Source organism: Gadus chalcogrammus, chromosome 21, assembly GCF_026213295.1.
Source record: "Gadus chalcogrammus isolate NIFS_2021 chromosome 21, NIFS_Gcha_1.0, whole genome shotgun sequence".
Lineage (NCBI taxonomy): Eukaryota > Metazoa > Chordata > Actinopteri > Gadiformes > Gadidae > Gadus > Gadus chalcogrammus.
Window position 1 is genome coordinate 3442723 of NC_079432.1, and position 19527 is coordinate 3462249.

The window sequence follows — 19527 nt, forward strand, 5'->3', positions numbered from 1 at the left end:
CGCTTTGGATAAAACCGTCTGCTAGATGCCCTAAATGTAAATGTTGTGTAAATGAATTGTTCAATATAAATCAAGGAATCTCTTTCAAGCAACAGGACTATAATGAAGACATTTCGACACAGAAGTAGCATTTTCCTGACCTTTCCTGTCCTGTACAGAACCGTCGTTCCATCCAAAGTACGTAATATATTACTGTATATATCATCATACTGTACCTCTTATACTTCTCCTGCATGCTCCGGATCTCTCGCATGCACGGCGTCCCTCCTCGCCTGCGTTCCTCCTTTCCGTTCTCCTCCTCCTGCTCCTGCTTCTCCTCCTCCTCCTCCTCCTCCTCCACCTCCTCCTCCTCCTCCTCCAGCTCTTCCTCCTGCCCCCGGAGCCAGAGGGTGTGCTGCCCCAGGAGGGCGAGGCAGGACTGCTCCCTCTCCAGCTCGCGGCCGTACGAGTCGTGGTACTCCAGCAGGCTCTGCAGCGCCGCCCTGGTGGCGGCCTTCTCCACCGTGCTGTCTGGCACGCGGCCGCCCAGGTCAGCTGACACACAGCGGGCCTTCTCCATCTGGGGGCAGGGGGGGGGGGGGGGGGGGGAGAATCAGCAAATCTGATTTAGATTTACACACACTCATGGATCTGATTTAGATTTTCACACTCACTCGATCACTCGCTCGCTCACACACTCACTCACTCACTCACCTACCCACTCACTCACTCACTCACCCACTCACTCACTCACTCGCTCGCTCCCTCACTCACTCACTCACTCATGCGCACTCACTCGCTCACTCATGCGCACTCACTCACTCACTCACTCACTCACTCACTCACTCACTCACCTACCCACTCACTCACTCAGTCACTCACTCATACAAGCACACACACACACACACACACACACATGCTCATTGTTATTAAAATACATGTCATTAATCAGCAGGTAGGGGTGAGGCATTGTCATCCGGAGGGATGCCCAAGGGCATCGGGTATCTAACCCGCAACCTTTCACACAATACACCAGGCAGCCCTGGCCCTGTGTGATCAAGCCATCGAGAGATACTGATGAACAAACTGAACACACAATATACAACTGATAGAACGCATAGTTATGATATCAATAATAATCACAAGAGGTCACTTCTCAGTTGCATCATTTCAGCCATGGTGTCGTTGACACAAACTGCCAAACTGCCAAACTGCCAACTGCATTTGATGACAATAATTCAATTCTCGGTATTCGTTGACGCATGAATAGCCACTGTTCTCTGACACGGCCCAAAGCAAGGCCATTCCGTAGGCGAAGAGAAGGCCATTATGGTCTGTAAAACAATGGATGCACAGAGGGGGGCAAAGGGACAACCAGAAGGCGCCACGTCGAAGGAAGTGGAACGCTTCCCACAGTGTGACCTCATTTCCTTGTTTGGCCGGGGCTTGTGGGAGCTCTGGTGAGCTGGAGTTTGTAAGGGGGCGGGATAATGGGTCAGAAGGCGGGAAAGTGTCTGACATCATCGCAGCGCTTTGGCGGGAGAATTCCTCCTGGCCCACAGCCTGGGATTACATCATCCTACAACGGCTGAACACTGGTCTGTTTCTGTCTCTGACCGGACTGTAAATCAGGGATGAGCCACGCTCACTAATGGACTAAAGATGTAAGAGTTACGAATGGAAGAAGAATGTTTTTACATGTGTGTGGATAATGTAAGAAAATCATTTTTGATGTCGGGACAATCGGGATCTACTCAAGTGACTAAAGGAATCATTTAAGAAGCACGTCATTACTACAATTAGGATCACACAACCACACACACACGCACAACCGCACATACACATATTCACAACCACACACACACAAAAAGATTCACAACCACACACCCAGAACTACTAACACACACACACGTGCGCACACACACAAATATTCACAACCACACACCCAGAACTACTAACACACACACACACACACACACACACACACACACACACACACACACACACACACACACACACACACACACACACACACACACACACACACACACACACACACACACACACACACACACACACACACCTTTTCATTGAACTTCCTCCACTCGCGGACCGTGTCCTCCAGTGCCCTCTGCTGGCCGCGGGCCACACTGCGGAGCCTGGTCAGCCGTTGCCATAGTGACGAGATGGAGTGGCCGGCGACGGCTGCCCGGCCGGCCTCGGAGCCGAGGGTCTCCAGGGCCGACGCCGTCTCTCTCAGCGCGCTCAGCGACCGCTCGGCCGAGTCCATCCCGCCCAGCAGAGGCTGAAACACACACACACAACGCACAACCACAAAGCACATAAACACACAGCACACAACACAACACACACAACACACAACGCACAACCACACAACACACAGCACATAAACACACAGCACACAACACACAACGCGCGACACACGACACACGACACACAAACACACAACGCACAACACACAACCACACAACACACAACACACAACACAAAACACACAACCACACAACGCACAACCACACAACACACAACACACGACCGCACAACACACACAACACACGACCGCACAACACACAACCACACACAACACACACCACACAACCACACACCACACAAACACACAACCACACAACACACAGCACACAAACACACAACACACAACACACAACCACACAAACACACAACACACAACAACACAACACACAGCACATAAACACACAGCACACAACACACAACCGCACAACACACAACACACAACCACACAACACAACACACACAACACACAACCGCACAACACACAAACACACAACACACAACCACACAACACACAAACACACAACACACAACCACACAACACACAGCACACAAACACACAACACACAAACACACAACCACACAACACACAGCACACAAACACACAACACACAAACACACAACGTATTTATAACTCTGTTTAGTGCAAATACTGCAAAGAAAAGTAGTGAAGAGGGGGAATTTGCGTGTGCGTGCAGAAAAAGACGATCGACGCCACCGCATTCTCGCGCGACACCGACCTTGTAGCTGTGGAACTTGTCTTCTGCTTCCAGGAGACCGGCTGCCTTGGCTGAAGGGAAGGCACTCATTGTGTTTTCTGCAGTGTTCATCCAACCAATCAGGGCCTCCCGCTCCTGCTGGAACGAGCTCCATAGAGACGCAGCGCTAAGGGCGAGTAAAAGAAGAGAGGAACAGTGTTAGAAGGTACAACCCAGCGAGACAGCGAATGCACTTAATCTGCCACATATAACAATGGTGGAGACAGGGCGATACATGTGAGGATGAATGTAAGCTTTGACACGTTTTGCATCTGAAGGGGTCTGTGAATTCACACACAGACACGCACACTCACACCTACACGCAAACAAGCACGCACCCACACACACACACAAACAGACACAGACAGACATACAGACACACACACATGCACGTACACACAGACTGACATGCATCTGAAGCATCCGAAGAGGCCAATGAATACACACACGCACACACATACACAAACACACATGCGTACACACACACACACACCATACACACAGACACACACAGACACACACGTACACACACACCCACACACACGCACACACCTCTGCAGAGCTTGGTGCCGCTCCTCCAGCTGCTGTCTGAGCGCGAGGTTCCTCAGCCTCATCTCCTCCACGCGTCTCCTCAGCTCCTGCATGGCCCCCGCCGGCTGCACCAGAGGCTTCAGCAAGGGCTGCAGGGCTCGCAGCTCCTCCAGCCCCGCCCCGAAGGCCCCGTCCCGGTCCAGGAGGTCCTGCAGCTCCCTGCTGCTCTCTGATTGGTCCTCCGGGTCCACCCCCAGGCCCGCCCTGTGGAGGGCGGCCCCCGCGGCGTCCACCCAGGTCTGGGCGGAGCGCTGGGAGTCGCTGTACCTCTGGACCAGAGGGAGGGCCTGGTCCGCGGCCAGCTGGAGAATGGAGGAGAGGTTCAATGCTGGGGTTGAGGACGTTTTATTGTGAATGGGTGAAATCTAGAGAAAATGATACATTTTACACTTATGACGTAGGACTACAGGTATATGTGCCTATTAGAAAAGCACCTTTGGAACAACATATTTCAAAAAATACTTTGTGAGTACATAAGCAAGTAAGTTAGTAAGTAAGTACCTGTTTAGCGCTAAGTAAGTAAGTATGAAAGTAACCTTAGTGAGTAAGTAAGCAATTAATTGAGGGTAAGTAAGCAAGTAAGTAATTAGGTAAAGAAGTAAATTAGTAAGAACGTACCTGTTTAGTGCTAATGGCTTTGGTCACTTCTGCTTCCAGCTTGTGTAGTCGCTGCAGCTGCTTCTCTACACTGGCTGGCACCTTTTCCTTCCTGCCTTCAAATCTCTGCTTCTCTCTGCTGCCCAAGGCACCTGCCACCCGTAACACGCCCTCCACCTCCTCCACAACGATCCTCAGTCTCCTCAATTCCTCCTGCACATTCTCCACCTCGACCTCCGAAAAGGCCAAAGGCTCCTCAATCTTGTCTTTCATCGCAACCAACCACGCTAAAACTTTCTCTGTCCCTCTCGTGAAATCTTCATTCTGGCACACATTCTTTTCCCTTTCCGTGATGCTCCTCCGTACTTCTGATTGTAACGATCGCAGGGATTCCTGCCTTAAAGTGACGTCCTGGATTGCCGAAGGTTCAAAGTTCACATTAAGGCTTTTGAGTTTTCGCTCACAACCTTCCGCCTGAGAACTCAAGCTCTCCACACTTTCAAGTAGCCCCAAGACACCTGTCAACCTGTCCGTGGCGCACAGGTGGTCGTCTGATTGCAGTCTCACCAGACTCCCCCTCACAGCGTCACACTCTGACTCAAAGTGCGCCGAGGCACGGTTGTGCTCCACCACCGTCTCCAAGCAATCGCCCAACAGCTTCCTCTTCTGATCGATTTGGCGTTTCAGGGTGTCGTGGATCGCGACCAACCGCTGTATCTCCTCCACGCTGCAGCGCTGACCGCGGCTGTGGAAGGCCTCCCGTTTCCCCATCAGCTCCCTCACCGCCGGGCCCAGGTGGGCCAAACTCCCCTCCAGGTTGCCGTACTCGTCCCGCCGCCGCGCCACCTCCTCCTCGCTCGCGGCTACGGCCTGCTTCTCCAGATTGTCGTGCTGTCCCTTGAGCTCCTCCAGAGCGTTCCTCGTGATCTCCAAGAAAGTGCTGAAGTCGTTCCTCTCCAGGATGGCCTGCTGCACCCTGTCCCGCTTCTCTTTGGCCAGCGCTAGGATGCTGTTGTACTGCTGCGGCAGGGCGTTGAGCCTCTCGTCCAGGTAGCAGTGGTCTATCTCGTTCAGCGTGGGCAGGATCTCCTGGCCGATCCGCTGCACGATGAGCAGGAGGTTCTCATACTCCGAGGCCTGCTCCAGGACGCCCTGGTAGCAGGACAGGCGCGCCTGCAGGTCCGAGCTCTGCGGGGCGTCCGTCAGGTTGATCTCGGGGAAGGTGACGGTGTCCGCCTGCCTCAGCCAGCCGCAGGTCTTGTCCAGGTCGATCTGGAAGTACTTGCGGGCAGTCATGGCCTTGTCCAGGTCAGTCAGGCGCTGGGCGGTGCGCTGCTGCACCGTCTCGAAGGCCACCTGCAGCTCCTCCAGCCGGGCCAGGGTCTCCACCCTCTCGTGGTCCGTGGCGTCCCTCTCCAGGCCCCGTCCCTGGGCCCACAGAGAGGCCAGCTCCCCCTGGTAGGTCCGCAGGCTCCGCTGCACGCCCTGGCCCGCGGCCACCTGCTTGGCCAGGTCCTCGGGCAGGAGGGCCACGTGGTCGTCCACTAAGGCCTTGCTCTCCTGCTGCTGAACCCAGGCCAACGCGCGCCCCAGACCCTGCAGGAACTGGGTCCGTTCTGTGAAGGCCTGCAGGGATGAAACACCAGCATTAACATCGGGTAGACCTTCGGTCTACTCTCTTTTGTCACACTCTTGTAGGTATTCGGCATGAGATAAAGATACATGATTATTTTGACATTTATACTGGTGTCACTGATTATCATCAAGTCCACTCTACCTTGCTGAGGTACTTCCTCCTCTGGGTGACCCGCGCGCCCAGCGCCTCCACCTCGCTCTGGGCCTGCTCCACCAGCTCCTGCAGGCTCCTCTTCTCGCTCAGGCCCAGGCGGGAGGCCACGGCCTTGGCCTCGCTGACCGCCTGCCCAAGCAGCTGCTGCCGCGCCTCCAGCTCCACGCACACGCTCAGGTGGTCGAACAGGAAGCTCTGGGCCATGTCCGGCGGGGGGCTGGTCTTCAGCGCCGCGGTGAGGGAGGGCCTCTGCTCCTCCACCCACTCCCGGGCGTCCCTCAGCTGGGCCTCCACCCTGGCCATGTCCTCCAGCGTCCCGGCCGAGTCCTGGATCTTCTTCTGGATCAGGCCTTCCAGCTGGGCCCAGCGCTGCTCCAGGTACCCCACCTGGTGGAGGGAGAACACCGGGTCAACATCGTCACCCCCTCTTGTAGAATGAATGAGGGTCGAGTATCATTTTATAACTCAGCTTTATTTGATGAAGAACAATCCTCATACAACAGGCGTACTTCACAGTTTGTCTAGACAACGTGCATGTCCCGTTGCAACGCTGTCACAAAACCATCTCAACTCTGAATTGCTATTCACCACATACAGATGTACATACATATGTATGTACATATGTATGTACATATGTACACCTCTCGTCTCAGCTCGGTCTACAATGCTCTGTGACCAAGCCGAGACAGCACATGTATAGCTGTTCCGATATCATATTATCCCTTCCCGATACCAATTCAGATTCTTCAACTTGAGTATCGGCCCATAACGAGTATATACCGATACAGCATCTAGCATTGTAACTACTAATAGCACTCGTTCTTATTGAGGTGTTCTCTTACGATGACAGCAATGTAGAGTCGGTCGACAATTGGATTTCCGTACTCGCCGATACCCAATACTGCGCTTGAGGGAGTATCGGAGGCATTTCCCCTGGACCCCTACCTGCTGCTTGACCAGCTCCTTGTCCAGCAGGCTGAGTCGGGGCAACACGGTGTGCTTCTGCTCCCTCAGGTCCTCCAGTGTGGCCCTCTGCTCCTGCAGGTCGCTGGAAAGCTTCTTCAGGGCCTCCAGGTGCTCACTGGTGCTCTCTGTGTCCGCCCTGGTGGATGAACAGGGGATAACAGGGGGTTAGGGATCCATATCCAAGCAAGAGCAACTATCCCAGGTTGCCGGGTATGGATATAAGGTTGCAGGAGATTGCGGACTTATAAAGCGATGGTTATTTGTTATACCCAACAATGTTGAAAGGTAAAGGTTCCTAATGTGTGAACTTACTGCTCTGAACTACTTCACTGGGAGGAATTGGTTAACCTAGCGATTGTAAGTGCTTGGCCCTTGTTTCTAACGTGGTTCCAACGTCCTTTGTAAGTCTGTACACTGTTGGTCGCTTTGGATGAAAGCGTCTGCTGAATGCCCTAAATGTGAACAAGGTGTTCACATTCTGGTTCCCCACAAGGTGTGGGGAACCAGAATTTCTAGAAAATGGCGTCATGGACCGAGAGACATGGCAACCACTGCCCTCCCTGTTATCCAGTCCTGAAATCCCTGCAGTCTACGACAACCAGGGCCGAAGAAGACCAAAGACGCCCCCGGAGGAGGCTAACAAAGGAACTTGCGGGCGCACCTGGCCAGGTAGTCCCACTCCCTGGAGACCTGGTGGAAGAGCTCCTCCACGGCCGCCACGCTCTCCTGGTACTCCCCGCTGTGCTGCATGTCCTCCCCCCGCTGGGCCTCCAGCTCCTCCGCCCTCTGGCCCAGCTCCACCCAGCTAGCCCTCAGCCGGCCGACGGCCTCCAGGGCGGGGCAGCCCTGGCCGTCCGTCAGCCGGACCAGCGTGTCGCTCAGGTGGGTCACGTCGCACTGCCGGTCACGCACCTGCTGCAGGAACTCCTGGAGGAGGTGGGGGGCGTTGCCAAGGTTACTTCAGGATATATGGAGCGTTGCTAGGGTTACGTCAGGATATAGGGTTGATAAGGTTACTTCAGGATATATGGAGCGTTGCTAAGGTTACGTCAGGATATAGGGTTGATAAGGTTACTTCAGGATATATGGAGCGTTGCTAAGGTTACGTCAGGATATAGGGTTGATAAGGTTACTTCAGGATATATGGAGCGTTGCTAAGGTTACATTATGATATAGGGAGTGACAAGTATGTATGTATGTATGTATGTATGTATGTATGTATATATATATATATATATGTATGTATGTATGTATGTATGTATGTATGTATGTATGTATATATATATATATGTATGTATGTATGTATGTATGTATGTATGTATGTATGTATGTATGTATGTATGTATGTATGTATGTATGTATATAAACACATATATACGTATGTATGTATAGACATGCATGTATGTGTAATGTGTAATGCTGAGGATCCATTGAAGTGCAGTCTTGAGTGTGAAGTGGTTTGGATGAGCAGTTCTTGAAAAAGCTGTGAGCAGCAATACAAAAACAAAGCAATGAGCCCATTCTGAACGGCACTGAGCTAGCACTATTATATGTAATTTCTTTTCAGTAAGATGGCTCCCAGCATTGTTCCCGTTTAGGGTTCTGTGAACTACTAGTCTCTGCTTCTCTCAGTGTGGATGACATGTGCAGCGAAGCCACCTTATTAACGCCTCCAGATTTTTAATTGGAAAATTTGTGCGCTCAATGTCATATGAATGGGAGGTCATTGCGAATCAGTAGCTAGAGTAGAAAGGGCTGCGCTGTTGGTAGAATGCAGACCTCGAACCCTTTGTTAAAATGACCATCGCACTATCACATTAAAACTAAACCACTGGGCATCTGCCTGTGGTGAAACCACCACCTCAGCCAGGGCAAATACTTTATAATTCATCATCATTATCATCCTCCTCATCCTCATCTTCACAATCACCACCGTCATTATGATTGTCACCATCATCATCATCAACATCTTCTGCACCATCATCACCATCACCACCACAACCTGCACCATCATCGGCACCACAATCACCACCTCCACCTCCACTACCCCCATCATCATCATCATCACCATCACCATCTCCACTACCACCGACCCCACCACCACCACCACCATCACCCCAACCTCCACCACCACCCCCCTGGTCACAGACCTGGGCCTTGTCCAGCTGGTTCTGGGCGATCTTGGGCTCCAGCTCGGCGGGCCTGCGGGCCAGGCTCTGACGGTGCTGGTCCATCTCCCTCAGCTGCACCTTCAGGTCCGCCTGCTGCTCCTCCACCTCCCGCCAGCTGTCCGCCACCTCCTCACACATCAGCATGCGGTCCTCCACCTGTACGGCCAGCATCACCATTTCTTTATTGTATAACTTATTTTTCTATATATTTTTGTATTATTATAATAAAAAAAAAAATCTTTTTTTTTTACCGTATAATTATTATTTTTTTTCTTTTGAAATAAAATATAGAAATAAAAACAATGTGAACAAAACCAAACTATAAAAACAAAATATATACACAATCACCCTGATGCATTCAGGAAAAGGGCATTTTTGTAGTCATCACAAATAAAAAGACATGGCCAAAACCTCAGAGTATTCTGCATGGAGAGTGTATAGGGTGCAGGACTGAGGTGTGTAGGGTGGAGGGTGGAGGGCGTAGGTTCGGGTGGAGCAGACGCACCTGCAGCTTGACCTCCTGGATGGCGTTGGCCGCCTCTCTGACCCGCTGCTCCGTCAGGTCGCAGGTGGAGCACACCAGGTGGAGGTAGGTGCTGGCCTGCTCCTGGAGGGCCCGCTCCTGCTTCACCTGAGCACAGACCGCACTCGGTGATTAATGGAGGAGCACCACCCTTCGTCCCCATGGCGATGGAGGGTGATGGGTGATGGGTCGATGGAGACATGCAGGCCGCTGCCAAAGGTTGGCTCTCAAAATGTACTTTGAGTCATTAAGTTTTTTTTTTTATAAAAAAAATAAAAATAAAAAAATTATTTTATTTAAATACAAAACTAAAAATATTACTGTAAAAAATATATTTTTTATGGGATAAAAAAAATAATATATATGTATATTTTTATAACAAAAAAATAGTGACAAAACAATATATAGAAATATAAAATATAGATATGTTTCTTTTTGGTATATGGGTAAGTTGGGAGTTAGCTGGGGAGACCCACCTGCACCAGCGCCCCCTCCAGGCTGACGGGGGGGTGTGCTGGAGGCTCGGGCTCGTCCGCCACCGTGGCCAGCCAGGTCTGGCACTGCTGCAGGGCGTCCTGCAGGCTGACGTGTCTCTGGAGCTCCCTGTCCAGACTCTGGTACACCTGAACACAGACCAGACGAGACCGTGAGTCCTCACCCACTGTAGGAGATAAAGACTCTGGTACACTTGAACACAGACCAGAGGAGACTGTGAGACCTCACCCACTGTAGGAGATAAAGACTCTGATACACCTGAACACAGACCAGAGGAGACTGTGAGACCTCACCCACTGTAGGAGATAAAGACTCTGGTACACTGAACACAGACCAGACCAGACCGTGAGACCTCACCCACTGTAGGAGATAAAGACTCTGATACACCTGAACACAGACCAGGTGAGACTGTGAGACCTCACCCACTGTGGGTGATAAAGACTCTGGTACACTGAACACAGACCAGAGGAGACTGTGAGACCTCACCCACTGTAGGAGATAAATGTATTCACTTGAGGACAACAGATGAAGATGCTGAATGGTTTGTCGTGATCATCACTAAAAGCCTAACCGTACTTATTTATAATAAATAAGAATATATATTCACTTTAGGATCCCTAACATATAATGTCACTGAATTGTTCTTGATGTCACTAAAAGCCTAAATATAGTACTATAAATCCATATAAGACCACGACAGAAGAGAACCCTGAGAAGGGAAGCTGAACGAGCACCACCCCAAGGAGCTGTCTCTGCTGCTCCATCCGTTCCTCTTTTGGTTGCCCCCCCCCCCCCCCCCCCCCCCTGGCCCCGCCCTGCCCCGCCCGACAGATGAACAGATAGGTGGTGCCTGGGCTGACAGGTGTTGAATGTGGAGGCGCCCGTCCTCTCCAGGGGGAGGGGAAACAGCCGGGTCTTGATTGGCAGTGTTAATATCAGACCCCAAAAGGACCGGGCTGGGGGGGGGGGGGGGGGGGGGGGGGGGGGGGTAAGGGGTGGGGGTGCAGGAGGAGGAGTGGGGGTGTTCCATCATTGACAGACACGCCTTGGCGTTCAGCCCGGGAGTTTTGGCAGAGGGGTGGGGTGGGGGGGGGGGGGGGGGGGGGTGACCGAAGAGGCTAGGATATTAGAGCTGGCTTCAGAGCCGGTGGCAGGCTTGGCAGAGGGCTGTGGACGAGATAAGTGTGGGTCTGGAGGTGGGGAGGGGAGGGGACGGGCGATGTATAGCGGGACTGGCTGGATCCGCCTCGTGGGAAAACTGGAGGGGCCCTTTGAGAAGAGACCAGGAGGCACGAAGGAGACGTGGGGGGAGGTGGTGTGGGAGGAGGTAGTGTGGGAGGAGGTAGTGTGGGAGGAGGTGGTGTGGGAGGAGGTAGTGTGGGTGGAGGTAGTGTGGGTGGAGGTAGTGTGGGTGGAGGTAGTGTGGGTGGAGGTAGTGTGGCCGGACCGCGCGAGGCCGGGCATGGACTCCACAGCTCTGTGCGGAGGGGACGACGATCGCGACGGGTTAGACAGGCCCACCCCCTCGGGAGGGGAATTATTCCGGCCCGGGAAAAAAGAAAACCAGGATGATGATGACAGGTGATGATGGCAGCAGAGGCAGGGGTAATAGAGCGGTAGGGGTAGTCTGTGGTGGTAGGGGTATTAGAGGTAGTACAGGCAACGGTAGGGGTAGTAGAGGTTGTAGAGGGAGCAGTAGGGGTAATAAGGTAATAGAGGCAGCAGTAGGGGTAGTGGTTGGGGTAGCGGTAGGCTGGGAGAGGCGCCGGTGCCAGGACGACAGCGCGGTCTGGGATTAGCGGCGCTGCCAGCTCTATTGAGCGCTGAGAGCCCGCCTTCCTCCCTGGCTCGGCGCGCGCGGAGATCGGAGTTGACACAGGACTCTGGGAGATTAAACGCGGGCGTGATGGGGCGCGTGGACGTCGGAGGACACGGGTCGCGTGCCGAACCCACAGGCTGCCGCTGGGCTCTGGGTTCTGGCAGCCCTGGTCGGTTACGGCCGCCGCGAGACGAGGACTTAAGTTAAAATGGTTCCCACTTAAGCGGATGGGGCTGGGCTGATGGAATAGCATGGATGTGTGTGTGCGTGTGTGTGTGTGTGTGTGTGTTTGTCTGTGTGTCCGTGTGTTTATACGTTTATTTTTGTGTGTGTGTGTGTGTGTGTGTGTGTGTGTGTCCGTGTGTTTATACGTTTATTTTTGTGTGTGTGTGTGTGTGTGTTTGTCTGTGTGTCCGTGTGTTTATACGTTTATTTTTGTGTGTGTGTGTGTGTGTTTGTCTGTGTGTCCGTGTGTTTATACGTTTATTTTTGTGTGTGTGTGTGTGTGTGTGTGTGTGTGTGTGTGTTTGTCTGTGTGTCCGTGTGTTTATACGTTTATTTTTGTGTGTGTGTGTGTGTGTGTGTGTGTGTGTGTGTGTTTGTCTGTGTGTCCGTGTGTTTATACGTTTATTTTTGTGTGTGTGTGTGTGTTTGTCTGTGTGTCCGTGTGTTTATATGTTTATTTTTGTGTGTGTGTGTGTCTGTGTGCGTGCACACACACACACACCACACACATACAACCCCTCCATCTCCATCTCTATGATCAGTCTTCTATTTACGGACACACTTTGTCTGATTCTCCCCCCTTCTCCCTCCCCTCCCTCCTCCTCCTCCCTCCCCTCCCTACCCTCCATCCTCCCCTACCTCCTCCCCTCCCTCTCCTCCCTCCTCCCTCCCCTCCCTCCTCCCTCTCCCTCCCTCCCCCCCCCCCCCGGGCGGCGGTCGTACTCACGCGCTGCGCCGTGCTGCAGATGGCTGAGTAGCTGTCCTTGGTGCCTTGCTGGTGGGCGCCGACCTGCTGGCGGAGTCGGTGCTGCACGCGCTCCCCGCAGCCGCGCACCAGGTCGTCGCCGCGCTCCCTCAGAGCCACCAGGCGGTCCTCGAATCCCGCTATCTCCTCCATGATGGCCTGGAGACGGAGGGAGGGGAGGAGACGGGAGGGAGGGGGAGACGGAGGGAGGGAGGGAGGGGGGGGGGGGGGGGGGGGGGAAGGGGGGGAGAGACGGGAGGGCGGGGGGTGAGAGGGAGGTGGGAGAGAAGAGGGGGGGGGGCGGGAGGTTGGGGGGAGGGAAGGAGGTTGGGAGAGAGGGGGGGAGGTGGAGAGATTGGGAGGGAGGGAGGAGGGAGGGTGGGGGGAGGGAGGAGGAGAGAGGAGGGAGGGAGGTAGGGGAGAGAGGCGGGAGAGAGGAGGGAGGGAGGTAGGGGAGAGAGGCGGGAGGGAGGCGGGAGGGAGGGAGGACAAGAGGAAAAAGATTGAACGAGCGCCACGATGGAACGTTCAAGGACGGTGGGATTTGTCAGCGCCCGGCCCGTTGCCCCGGGTTGTCACGTGGCGCTCGATGGCATCGGCTCCCCTCGAACGAAGGTCAGAAGACGCGGGAGCAGCGACAACAACTGTCTCCCTGCCGCCGGAGCCAAACGACACATAACGGGCGCACCGATCAGAAGGCGAAGGGGAACCGGGTCATCCATCGCCGCCGTCCCGCTCGCTCGTTGAGGCAGCGCTGGCTAATTGAGCGATGGGGCGGCTCACCTTGTGCCGGGCCAGCTGTTGAGTGGCCTCGTCCAGGCCGCCGCCCACAGAGGGGTCGGGGGTCACCATGCGGCTGGACATCTGCAGCAGCCACCGCTCCACCTCCTGCAGCTCGCCGTGGTACACCTCCTGCTCCTTCACCTGCTCCTCCAGGTTCTCAACGTGGGCCTGGGGGAGGAGGGGGGGAGGGGGGGAGGGGGGGGATGCAGGGAGGGGGCGGGGCATGAGACGCTACCGGAGACGGACACACACAACACTGACAACACCTCCTCCCTCCTCCTCTCCCTCTCCCACCTCCCTCCCCCCTCTCTCCCTCTGCCCTCCCAACATCACACGTTTCAAAGGAGTGTGACGAGCCATTACACGCCGAGTATCCACCTTTTCCTGTGTTTCAGTGACATCACAAGTGGGCGTGTCCACCTAGATGAACGCTGGATAGATCAGCAACGTTTGCTACAGTCCACTGGAAAAGGCTGGAGGACTGATCTATCCAGTGTACATCTAGGTGGACACGCCCACTTGTGATGTCACTAAAACACAGGAAGAGGCAGATTTTCAACCAGCTTTTTTGGCGGCGTAATCCCACCCCTTTAATATACACAATAATCCTTCCATGCAGACTTCATACGCAGGTCGACCCGTGGCGGCCTGAGAGGTCCTGGATACAACGTGGCCTCCTCACCGCGGTGATGGTGTACAGGGCGGTGTAGTCGTTGTGCAGGCGGTTGGTGTTGTCTCGGATGGAGGGGAAGTGGACAGAGGCCAGCAGAGCTTCACCCTTCTCCAGCACCGACTTCACCGCCCCGTCGTGGGACTGGATGGTCTGCAGGAGGGCCTGGAGCACAGAGAGAGAACACCACCGTTTAAAACCCTTGCAGCGGTTAAGACATTCTGGGGTAATCCTCGCCTGACACGACACGCCGAAGAACACCCAGATCAGGAAGACTATCTGTCGGGTTTGTGTCCGAGGTGTACAGCAAGGTGGCCAATCAAACCCAGCTCCCTGTCAACTGTAGCTATCCACATTTCAGAAGTACACTAACATTTTGTTAGCCTCATAGCATAATTGCCTAAGGCATATTTTAAGGTTCATCTTGAGTTTAGCGTCAAAAAATGAATAGAAATATGAAGAAATATGACTTCGGCCATTATGCCATGAGGCCAATGGTTTGAAATTCCTTATAATCACAGCAAAGATAGCTAGGACAAGATGCTACACAATGCTAAGTACTACTTTAAGTGCCAGGACGTACAACATCCAATCAGTGCGTAAGAGGGGTTAGGGAGGGTAAGTGAAGGGGCAATGCAGAGTCTACAGTAGGTGAACTCTGAACAAGTGCGTCTTGGGTCTTGAGTATCCTGCTTGTACGTGCCCCCCCCCACCCGTTTTCCTTGGCTGTATGGCAGGTATTTCTCCGTAATGATGGACTCATTGCAAAAAACGCATCTAGCTGTCATACACTGTAGCACATACTCCCGGCCTCTATGTGGCGCTGTTTCTGCTACAGAACTCCACCCAAAAAAGACGAAGGGCATGCGCATCAAACCTGCTGCGCTGCATACAAACAGGCAGGCACCGAAAACGCTGTGTCCTTCTGGACGGTCGGCCCGAAACGTGCAAGACTTACACAAACAATCGTATCCGTGCGGACAGGGCCTTAACGCTAAAGAGGCGTTAGATACCAGGGCTGACGGGGGAGGGCGTCTCTCACCTTGTACTTGGCCAGCTGCGCCCTCCTCTGGTACAGCTCGGCCTTGGGCTCCACCGGCCCGCTGACCAGCGCCCGGGTCTCCACCAGCCACTGGGCCTGGCCCTTGTAGCGGTCCTGGAACTCCTTGGCCAGCAGCAGGGCGCGCTCCAGGGAGCCGTGCTCCTGCCTCAGCCCCCCGGCCAGCTCCTCCAGCTGGGCCAGCTGGGCCTCCACCTCGGCGCCCAGGCTCTCCGCCCCGTCCTCCTCCAGGTAGCCCGCCGCGCGCTCCGCCCGCTCCCGGAGCGCCTTGAGGAGCCCCCGACCCCGCTGCAGCTCCGCCTGCAGGGTCTGGACGGGGGGGAGGGGAGAGGGGAGGGACAGGAGGGGGTGGGGTTAGTGATCACAAGTACAGGGGGGTGGGGTTACTGCCTGCCAACTGGGGAGGAGCGCGTCTGTGTGTGTGTGTGTGTGTGTGTGTGTGTGTGTGTGTGTGTGTGTGTGTGTGTGTGTGTGTGTGTGTGTGTGTGTGTGTGTGTGTGTGAGAGCTGGCTGTCGCATTGCGTGGTTGACTCCTCCGTAGGTGTGTGAATGTGTGTACGAATGGCTGTAAGTTGATTTGGATAAAAGCTTCGGCTTGATGCCCTAAATGCCCTATGTGTGTGTGTGTGTGTGTGTGTGTGTGTGTGTGTGTGTGTGTGTGTGTGTGTGTGTGTGTGTGTGTGTGTGTGTGTGTGTGTGTGTGTGTGTGTGTGTGTGTGTGTGTGTGCGCGCGCATGGTCAAGAAGCCTGCCGCACACAACAGGGGGGCGGGACATGTGGTGGACCACTGCCCACGCTTTGTTGATTTCTTCAAAGCTACTCGGTACGGAAGAGAGACGAACCAAACACCTCAAGTGGTCTTCAAACACCTTTACCATCACACGTTTCACACTAATTCATCTGCGCCCCCCCTGCCCCCCCCCCTTAAAGAAGAGGGGTGTGTTCTTTGTTTATCCAGCAAGCCCCCCCCACCCCGGGCACTGTGTTCTGAAGCCTCACCCCCTCCCCCCCTCCCTCCCCCGCTCCTGACAGAGCTTTGAAGTCGTCAGGTGGGCCCCCACACCTGCGTGGCTCCGAGCCGTCATGACGGGAGGGAGGAGAGAGAGGACCTCGGCAGCGGGCGGGAAAAAAATATGAAAGCGGGGGCCCCCCAATTATGGAGACCCTTACCGGGCGTCGACGGCGACGGGGGGGGGTTTCCACGGCAACACACACACACACAAAAACCCACACGCATGCGCGCGCGCACGAGCGGAGCCGCACGACGGGAGGCCATCTCGCTTTCATCAGCGCTCTATTAAGGGGCTGAGTGGGGGGGCGCGTCTGACCACAACAACCCCCCCCAGCAGCTCCATGATGGCGCCGTAACGAGGTGTGTACGGGTCCTCACACGCCCACAGCCCACCTTCTATTAGCAGCCTCAGTGTGGCGCCCAGACGACTCAGAACGCCACCGATACCACGGCGATGTCCCCGCTAACGACAGCACCGCTAACGACAGAGGGCTGGGGGAGGGGTGTGTGTGTGGGGGGGGGGGGTCACGCCCGTGGAGATTCAAGGCATATTTCATCCCTTATCGTTACGCGAGCAGTGTTTATTGAAAAACACGGTCGGTGACACACACCTGACGTTTAATATCCTTGTTCGTGGGGGGGGGGGTTTCTTAACATATTCTGATCGTCCCCCCCCACCCAGCTTGCGTCTTGTCAGAGCCACCGATCAGTAAGTAAATATTAAAAGGGGGGCTTCAGAGCCAGGAGTCCTATTAGCGTTTGAATGGATGGATCTTTATTTCCTTTCCTTTGTAACCACCGCCATCATTAACCTCCACAGACATCCGGAGAACAGCTGATTGTTTATGGCGATGTTCTCACCGCGAGTCATCCGCCATCGCTGAACGACCCTGACCTTAATCGTGTCATTATGGTCTGAAGTGGTGGTGGAGGAGAGAGGAAAGAGAGAGGGGAGAGGGGAGAGGGAGCCATGATTAGGTCGACCTTGTGAGCCGTATAAAGGCTTCCCTAGTTACTGTCTCTCCTGCTCTTAAAGACATCACCACCCCCCAACCCACCACCAACCCCACCACCTCCACCACCAGTACCAACAGCACCTCCACTACCACCTCCCCCACCACCGCCACGTCCACCACCATCACCAATTCCACCACCTCCTCCATCACGACCTCCACCTCCACCAACACCACTACCACAACCACCCCCACCACCTCCACCAACACCACCTCCACCACAACCACTACCACTACCAATCCCACCACCTCCACCACCTCCATCTCCACCACCAAACACCCACCGCAACCAACAGCACCGCCTCCACCGTGCCGGCTCCATCCTCTAGCCCCAAGAGCCTGGAGCGCCAGAGCCAACCTAAGCCAATCAGCAGCAGATGCACGGTGGATTTAGTGTATCCATGGCAATTAGGTGAAAACTAGGATAGTGGAAAGCGAGGTGCTAATGACTTTTAGGTCAAACGATCTCACACAATCTGATACAGCTTTTAATTAGGGTGCAGTGTGCATTGTGTGAGGCAGTGTTCGGATATGGTATGGTGCGATTCTATTCGAGTTCCTTGCTTCAGTCGAATTTTGAATTTTTCGATCCAAACATTCCACACCCTCTTTCTCCCCTTCACTCTCTCTCTCGCTCTCCCCCTCGCTCTCTCTCTCTCTCTCTCTCTCTCTCTCCCCCTCACTCCCCCCTTCCTCTTTCTATCTCTCCGTCTCTCTCCCACTCTTTCTGCCCCACAATCTGACTCCCCCACTCTCACTCTCACTCTCCCTCCCCCTCTATACCTGTCGCCACAGCTCTCTCTCTCGCTCTGTCTCTGTCTCACACTCTGTCTCCCCCCCACTCCCCCCCCCCCGTCTCCCTGCATCTCCCACTCCCCCCCCCCCCCCTCTTTCTCCCTCTCTCTCCTCTCTCTATGGTAGAGAGACTAAGCAGCAGCATGCCGTCTGCAGCACTGTAGCCTCTCGGTGTCGGGTGTGCAGAGGGTGGGGGGGGGGGGGGATCGATTCCCCAGCGTGTGGATTACTGAGTAAGCCCCCCCACCAGATGACGGGGTAGGGCGGCCATGTCTTTGTCAATAACGGCTCGTTGGCATATGTGAAAGGCAGGGACTGGGGGGGGGAGGGGGGGGGAGTAAACGTAAGGAGGGGGGGGGGGGGGGGGAGGGAGACGTGGACAATTTTAGGACAGAGGAATAGGGAGGAGGAGAGGAGCAGAATGGATATAATACGGCGGGGCTGTGTGGGAGACGCGTGCTGGGTGTCAAACTTTCTCTGCAGCTTGTTAGCCGGGCTTGTCTGATGCTAGAGCCGCGCGCTGTGCAGGAGACCATTCTCACGTGCGCGTGCTTGTGTGTGAACGTGTCAGTGTCTGTGTGTGTGTGTGTGTGTGTCAGTGTGTGTGTTTGTGTATGTCAGTTTTTGTGTGTATGTCAGTGTGTGTGTGTGTGTGTGTGTGTGTATGTCAGTGTGTGCGTCCGTGTGTGTTTGTGTGTCAATGTGTGTGTGTATGTCTGTGTGTGTGCGTGAGCGTGCGTGCAAGTGTATGTCAGTGTGTGAGTATGTCAGTGTGTGTGTGTGTGTGTGTGTGAGAGAGCATCGCTGCGCATGTGTATGTCAGTGTGTGTGTGCGTGTTTGCGTATGCGTGCGCATGTGTATGTCGTTGTGTGAGTGCGTGCGCGCCCGCGTGTGTGATATGAAGCAGTAAGGGCACCGCATCAATTACAGAGTCTGTGCCAGCAGGCTCCTGACATGGGTGCTTCTTCATCGTCTGCCTCACAGTGGGGGGGGGGTTCCTCTCTCTCACAGCCAGAGAGCTTCCTCGAAAGCTGCAGCATCCCGCTTTGTCTCCATAAAGAGCTCCGATCGATACACACACACACACACACACACACACACACACACACACACACACACACACACACACACACACACACACACACACACACACACACACACACACACACACACACACACACACACACACACACACACACACACA

General features: G+C 54.4%; 1 protein-coding gene across 1 annotated transcript in view; it reads right to left on the bottom strand.

Annotated features, from left to right (window-relative positions):
* The window catches only part of syne1a (spectrin repeat containing, nuclear envelope 1a), a 133764-nt gene that overhangs the window by 57240 nt on the left and 56997 nt on the right, over window positions 1-19527 (bottom strand). Inside the window, exons 59-73 of the mRNA XM_056581866.1 lie at window positions 15485-15811; window positions 14455-14607; window positions 13773-13940; window positions 12972-13148; window positions 10182-10328; window positions 9688-9813; window positions 9162-9338; window positions 7673-7938; window positions 6991-7147; window positions 6034-6432; window positions 4278-5882; window positions 3621-3961; window positions 3051-3195; window positions 2063-2284; window positions 216-559 (exon numbers count right to left, since the gene is read on the bottom strand). Coding sequence (XP_056437841.1) covers window positions 216-559; window positions 2063-2284; window positions 3051-3195; window positions 3621-3961; window positions 4278-5882; window positions 6034-6432; window positions 6991-7147; window positions 7673-7938; window positions 9162-9338; window positions 9688-9813; window positions 10182-10328; window positions 12972-13148; window positions 13773-13940; window positions 14455-14607; window positions 15485-15811 — 4754 coding nt within the window. The remainder of the gene's footprint in view (window positions 1-215; window positions 560-2062; window positions 2285-3050; window positions 3196-3620; window positions 3962-4277; window positions 5883-6033; window positions 6433-6990; window positions 7148-7672; window positions 7939-9161; window positions 9339-9687; window positions 9814-10181; window positions 10329-12971; window positions 13149-13772; window positions 13941-14454; window positions 14608-15484; window positions 15812-19527) is intronic.